General features: G+C 43.3%; 1 protein-coding gene across 1 annotated transcript in view; it reads left to right on the top strand.

The window, feature by feature from the left end:
* The first annotated feature begins 2,544 nt into the window (after window positions 1–2,544).
* LOC106807483 overlaps window positions 2,545–7,825 on the top strand; it is a 22,028-nt gene continuing 16,747 nt past the window's right edge. The window contains exon 1 of the mRNA XM_014809815.1: window positions 2,545–5,335. Coding sequence (XP_014665301.1) covers window positions 2,675–5,335 — 2,661 coding nt within the window. The 5' untranslated portion in view covers window positions 2,545–2,674. The remainder of the gene's footprint in view (window positions 5,336–7,825) is intronic.

The following is a 7,825-nucleotide window of genomic DNA, read 5'->3' as shown; positions in this document are numbered from 1 at the left end:
GTCATTGATTTCCCTAGCTTTGTTTGGCAGGTGAATCTTCAGCAACTATCATCAGATATCGGTGAATTAAAGCCTCAAATTTCCATTCTCATGTCAGCTGCCAATAATTCAGATGCTCAACATAATGAGGTATGTACTCTTTATTTATTGTGAGCCAGATGTGATTTAGGTCGATGGTGGGGTTGTGAAGGTACGTAATTTTGTAATATAAAATCGATGCTTTCAAAGGCAGAAAGAATATAATATGTGACTGTTCGTTTTTTGCTGCTTGAATATATTATTAGAGTTGAATAAAAGCAGACTTTATCAAATATATTTGTGTGCAGTAAAGTCAATAATCAGTAACGGTGCTTTTGTGAATTTTCTTCAGCTTCAACAAATACAGGATTCAAAATTCGTCCTACATGCAGTTGCTGCAGGACATTGGGAATATTACAGACGAGGTTTCTTTGTTTAAGCAACAGGTATATTTTTAGAGCAAAACACTTAACTGTTGATATATGAGCCAGATACATTAGCATGATTATCCGTGCATTAGCGCATTATATATGCCATCAGTTACGTAGCTTGCTGTCAGTAACGGAAGCCTTACTCGTCTCTGTCCCGCTGGGTTATTTTGCACCTATATGCCTCATGAACTGCTAACTAAACGAATGACTGTGCAGTTGGCCATTAGGATTTTTTTCCTTATCCAGAATTAAGCTCACTGAAAAGTTTTCACAGTTGGTTTATAATTCAGAAGAACTCGCATAAGTCGACACTTTTGGGACCAGCGTATTTGTGCCGACTTACGAAAATGACGACATACGCGTAAGTCGTCATTTTGTCGACTTATTTGTAGGGCTTCCCTCCCAGGTGCCCGTCACCCCTGCGCAGTCATAAAAATGCTCCGCACACGACGTCAGTTCGCGCTACATAGTAGGCCCCTACATAAAACTATCGGGTCCGTAAATCAATCGACACCGCTGCTGGCCATAACGCAAGAACATCGTACGCACTAGCGGCAAGCGCGGCACACGCTGACTATCTGTAACACCCGCTGTTGATTACACGTTTGGACATTGCAGGACATTTGCGGTGCCCGTCTGCAAACATTTTCTTGGCACACTTGCTGAAAAAATACGGTAATTCCGCGAGGCCGTGCTCTCGAACGAACTAGTTAGTATAGCAGAATTTTCAGGGAGTCACACGGACTCTTGCATAATATTATCAGGAGTCTATCAATATTGATAGACTCTTGATATTATGTCAAATCAGGGAGTCCGACACTAAATCAGGGAGTGTGTAACCAGGCAGCGTTGAACGTGTTATATAGTTTTATTATTATTAATATACTATAAATAAATAAATAAATAAATAAATAAATAAATATATATATATATATATATATATATATATATATATATATGAGTATATCAAGAGCCAATGAAATTAAGGTATTATCAGCTCATTATAAAATAAATATTTATATTTATTTAAATAATATATTATTTTGCAAAAAGTAATTTAATAAGTCTAAGTAAAGTGATGAATGACATTGAAATATTAAATTGAATTGAATTTGTATCACAATTTCGTAGAATAAATTTGAGTTGAAATTACATTTTAATTTCGATTAAACCTTGCGAACCAATTACGCATCTATTGTGATATATCTGTAGAACAAAAAACTACTATAGCAAAATATTTATAACCCTACTTTATGTTACTGACAAAGAGATAATATACTATATACATATTATTATATATATGGCCAGAGCACAGATTTTTTAGGTGATACTGATCACAGACCTGCATTTCGTTGTTTTAGTACACAACAGTGACCTGTATAATTATAATAAACCAATCGCTATGTATATACAAAGTGCGGACAGAAACTGGGACTGCTATTTAGATGGATTTGACACAATGATACACCACACACACCACACACACAACACACACACACACAACACACACACCACACACACACGAGCCAACACGCACGCACGCACGCGCACGCACGCAGCACCCACGCACACACACACCACACACACCAGACAATCACAAACTGGAGCAGAAATTGCGTAGTGATGAAAAAAGTTTAAAATGCCGTCAGTAGCCCGCGTTACGACTTCCATGAAAGTCAGCAACGATTGCGACAGACGGAAGATTAGCTGTAACCAGAACGAGAGACTATGGATACAGCGAAAGCGCAATTCCATGCTCTCCCCAAATTGCTTTCTTGTAACGATAACATCAGGAGTGAATAATAATTGATTATGATTTACTATCTATTATTATTCACAATCTATTATCACATTAAATTATATCATTATCACAATATATTGCATTATTTATTATTCACAATCTATTGTTATTCGCTACTGATAATATCAGGAGTAAGATAATATTATGATATATTATGATAATAATATGTTTCTGTATGAAGAACGGGGTGCTGTTGCAAAAGCTATCATTTTCGACCAAAAGATGTCGCTGCGTTAATTTGCAATGTTTTCACGCCGAACTGATGATGTCAGCTCGCAGCAGGATCGCACTACACAGTCGATGTCGTTTGCACCATCAGTTGTAGGCCGTTGACACGGCCAAAACGTGTTTTCCCCTATGATCAGTCTCACTGGTTTCACTTTCTCCACACATCGGATACGGATGATAACGTAGCTTAACTACCATGTCAATACCGGCGTGGAAGCAAGCTGTGTTGGAGAGAAAGCGGCGTCACAAACTGGGAAATCTCGATGCAGAACAAGTAGGCCTATCCGAGCTGCCATCGTGGAAACGTGATCTCTTGCTGAAGAAAAGAAACCTTTTCCTCGACGACGATGGATACGTAAAGCAAATCGGAAACACAGATAGTCCAGTCTACGAGAGTGACGACGACGGCTCAGCGTATACTTCACCTAATCGACCACATCTAGGGAGCACCTACAACCAGCAAACCACGTCGTTGGAATTGGGTAATACCACTAAGACTAAAAGTAATAATATCGTTTGCGGCACCGACGAAGATGACACGGTTACAGCCGGTGTCGACGAACACGTCTTACCGTTCTCGATGAATCCCTGGATTAAAAATGAACGTGGCGGCACGAAACACCGGATTGGCTTGGGTGCGTGCAATAATATCTCCCGCCCAAACTCGCTTGTGGGGATGAAAGTCGATAGCGACCAAAGAGGTCGCAGTGACGAGGCGATTGTGAAAGGCACGCCGAGCGACCTGCCGGAAGCCGATCAGGAGTACGAGATGGTGTACCGTCAGGGATTCGTTAGCAAACTTAGGAACCGTTTCTCGTCAATGAGCGACCTACTAGACTTGGATGACAACCAGTCGCCGGATCAGGCGTCTTATTTCAACCACGGACTAGCTAGGCGGTCTTCAAGCCTAGCATCTCTCGAAGATGTTGACAAGAGAGAGTCGGAAGGGGCTGCGATGGAGAAATCGATGAGCTTTGATGCAGGAAACTTTGCCGTCTGCGATTCAGCTGTGCTCTCCAGAGAGGACGTCGTTATAATCGAGAACAAGAAACCCGAGATGCAAACGAGTGCTGAGTCGGCGAGCCGAGACAAGCCGGAGGTGAAGACAAGTCCACAGTACCGTGAGATGATACCTGAGGAACTCCCGAAACCCAACACAGTGGCAATGTTCCGAAGTCTGTTTGAAAATGCGAACATCAAGGACAGCAATTCCACTACGTCGGTGACGCTACGGAAAATCGTCGTTGACGAAATGGAATCGAAGAGAAATAGCTGCAATGACGAGAGTCTGCTGAGTCTTGGACAGATCGAGGAGGTCACGCCTCAGTCTTCCCCAATTCACAGGTGCAGAAAACCTGCGACATCCAGCGAGCAGAAGGGCAATAATAACGTTAGATTGAAAAATTCCGAAACCCGTACCCACAAGAAGAATGTTGTTGATAGTCCATCTTACACAGGACGTATGAGCACATCGCCAATGTCTCCCGTTCACAAGCAGGAAAGCACGTCTTCAGAAGGTGCACACCAGAGTCTAGAGGAGCACAACTGTAAGCAGCAGCAGAGAAAACCTGACAAGATAATGGTGCTAGAGAAGAAGATAACTGAAGTTCATAGCCATTATGTACCCGTCAGAGCCATCGTGACTCAGAGCCACATCGATGAGGCAGCGACAGAGCCTAGTGTTCTCGAGGAAGAGTTGGTGAAGCCATCAAAAATTGTTGGCCAATCGAAGAGGAGGGTGAAGACAGCCGGGTTCTCGGAGACGTTCCTTAGTAAGCCTATTCAGAATGCTCCACGACAACTACAGAACCAGGAGGAGGAGTGGGTGGCCGTTGGTGAGGTGCAGTACACAAGGGCCAATAAAGCTCCTGAAGTTACAGCTGAAGTTCCATTCAAGTTGAATCGTCCAAACAGACAGCCTAATGGCAGCGATGTGTTTGCAAACGGTGTGAACTCTGTAACGTCTTCCACTGCAACAGAAATGCAAAGTCGTAGTTCCGAGGACGTCGACAGGGTAATGTCTGGTGAAAAAGAAAGGAAGATTAATCACATAGAGTTGCTGTATTCTCAATGTCACGACGAAGACACACAGGGTTCAGTCGAGAACGAGCAAGTCTTCTCCAAACAACAGAGCAGCTCAGCCATAATGGAATCCGATATCTTGGAGGTAGAGACTGCCGATGAGGTCCTAAATTGCTACCACGAATTCGATGATGACACATGTGCTGTCACGTCGACACAGGCATGCGAAATCTCTGCTGAGCTTACTACTTCTGTCGTAAACAGTCAATCCGATTCCCGGCACGTTCTGGTTGTCGAAGCAGCGCTTACTGCCATCGTTTCCGAGGCACCAAGCGATCCCCTCGCCGATCGCCATGACGACGACAGCATCCGGCATCACTCCCCGCTGCCCGTCACGAACATCGATGAGGTGGCGAGTTCCGACAGCAACGAGTCTGACGAGGACGAACCGACAGAATACAACGTGACACTGCCGCCGGACGAAGCTCCCGGCCAGGATCCACTGTCTTCCTACATCATCCACAGTTACTACGAGTCGCCGCCGCCGCCCAGGCTACCCAGCAACGTGCCGCCGTCGGCCGAACACGGCGACGACGTTCCCGTGTCGAAGATCGATGAGTTGGCTAACGGTGGGGGTGAGTTGAACACAGATTCAGGGATCTACCTGATCCAGAGCTCGTTCGGGCATGTGATCTACACAACGCTTAACGAGACAGAAGAGGATGACGAGGAGGATGAGGGGATGGATGAATATGAGCTGTTCGATCCAGTGTTCGAAGGTAGCCACGTGATCATTGATGGCAAGTCATCACTCATCCAGCGAAGGAACAAGAATGTAAGTGTGCGCGCGCGAAGAGAGATCATAGACTCAAATATTGAGTTTGTAATGCTTTGTTGTAAAACACGTTTTGGTTTCCCTTAGGTGGCTTTTATATACAGGTTTGACTGTTTAATCATATGTGTGAGGGCCTAGTGAGAGACTTTATATACAGGTTTGACTGTTTAATCATACTTGTGAGGGCCTAGTGATAGAGGGTCCTTTATCACTGTCATCCGCTAGTGAAAAACAAAATTTTACCAAAGCCTCTAATAAGTTAAGTCTGTATCTCCGTGAGTCTAAACTCTATCTACTTATGCTAGGGGCACACGAGCGTATTTTATCGCCCGATCGCAGCGATTAAAATCGCCAGCGAATTTAATCGCCCGATCACGAAGGGGCACACGTAGCGAATTTAATCGCCCGATCACGAAGGGGCACACGTAGCGAATTTGAGAGCGTACGCGTACGCCACTCGACGGAATCACATGATCACATGATGCATCACATGATATCAACAACACGTCCGATTGGATTAGAAAAATCGATCGGGCGACAAAATACGCCGGACACGGGCACACGAGCGAATTTGCCAGTAAATAATCGCCGGCGTAAATAATCGCCTGAAAATATCTAACATTTTGGATACGGGCGATTCGTACGGGCGATTAAAATCGGCGTCGACGTGAACGGGCACACGGGCGAATTTTTCGAGCGATTTTAAAATTCGCGGCGATCGGGCGATAAAAATCGCTCGTGTGCCCCTACCTTCACACTTCTAAAAATGCAACCCATGACCTAAAAAATTCAAAACAAGTTGGATCATGTTTTTCCCACTACAGAATACACGTGATTATATATATATATATGATTTTCAGGCAATTGTTAAATGCCTATCAACATTCACATTTTTCATTCCATTGCAGTTGCTAATTAAATTTTTTTTTTTTGCCCCCATGCCCGGAATTGCCCCATGTTTGCTTGGAATTAGATATCTCTTCGTTGCAACAGTCACTGCAAGTTCAGCCCTCCCATATTAGAGTTACATTTTTTTTGTATGGTTTGTCCTAGTGATGTCACGATCTTCGATTATACTCGATCATCGGTTGAGCAGTGGCTCGAACCAAGCGCCTTGGTTATCAAAATCCATAATCAATTTCATCGAAAAAAAAAAAAATCAAATTAAAATAAATGTAAAACTTGGAAAAGTGATTAGAATCAGGGATATCATTGCTACTATACAAGTTATCCTTTATTAACATACATGTATTATACACACAGTAGTAAACAGTGCAAAACAAACAGTAAACAGGGCTAAACAAGCACATACATGCACACACGTACATGCACACGACGTTACGCACATGCAAGCATTCAACACCCCGAGTAACCGATTGTAACCGATCATCGGTTACTTGGGTCCAACCGATGATCGATTACAAAATTACACTAGTTTGTCCACATAGGGAGTTGTGTGAATATAGGTTTCAGGTGGTTGAATCTGTAGTTGGCTTGTTGGGTACAGAAGATGTCTCAGCTGCTATGCTCATATATATATATACTAGCGGGATACCCGGCGTTGCCCGGGGAAATCAGTGGCGCGTTACTCAGTTGGTGACCGCTTGGTTGAAAGGAAAATACCCCAAAAAACCTAACTATCTATCTATCCATGCATCCGTCCATGCATCCATCCATCCATGCCATTCCATCCCATCCCATCCGCATCCGCCTCGGCACGCACATCCATCGCGCATCCATCTCCATCCGCATGACATCCCATGCGCATGGCCATGCCATGTCATCGCAGCCAACATCCATCCCATCTCATTGGCATGCCATTGCATGGCCATCCCATCCACATCCCGATGCATGTCATCCCATCCGAATCCCATCCGCATCCCGCAGTCCCCATCTCCAAGCCATCGCAAACCATGTAAAAAATAATAAAAAAATTAAAAGGTAAGACATTTAAAAAAAATAATAATTAAAAAAAAAAAAAATAATTCAATAAATTCATAAATTAAAAAAGAGGTAGGTAAAGGGAAAAAAGGGAAAAAGGGGCGAAAAATGTTGCCCCAGTGTGGGACTCGAACCCAGTATCCGGTGTGGTAGACGAATGTCTTAGAGAGACTTAGACATTACGCCATTGCTCCACTTATGTTATAACACAATGATTGACACATACGTGATGCAGCGCGGTGTAACGCCATGGCGCATCTATTGATGAAATATACAATTTTTATCAAATGTTTTAACTTTTTAAACTTTTTTGAATTTTTTTGGTCTAGGAACACTCCCCGGGTATAAGAGATGGCCCTGTGGAAATTGCATCCAGATCGTTTTGGCGGTTTGGCCGCCTATAGGGAAGATACATGTACATAGATACATACGAACTCAAATATATATTAGATGTATATATATATATTTTATATACACGCCGCTTTTGTGTTTTTTTTGTCATGCAAAAGCTTTGAAGGCTGTTTTCCAAAAGAGCTTTCTCGGCCCTGT

Source organism: Priapulus caudatus, unplaced genomic scaffold (genome assembly GCF_000485595.1).
Source record: "Priapulus caudatus unplaced genomic scaffold, Priapulus_caudatus-5.0.1 Scaffold218, whole genome shotgun sequence".
Lineage (NCBI taxonomy): Eukaryota > Metazoa > Priapulida > Priapulimorpha > Priapulimorphida > Priapulidae > Priapulus > Priapulus caudatus.
This window is presented reverse-complemented; position numbering and strand designations above follow the sequence as displayed.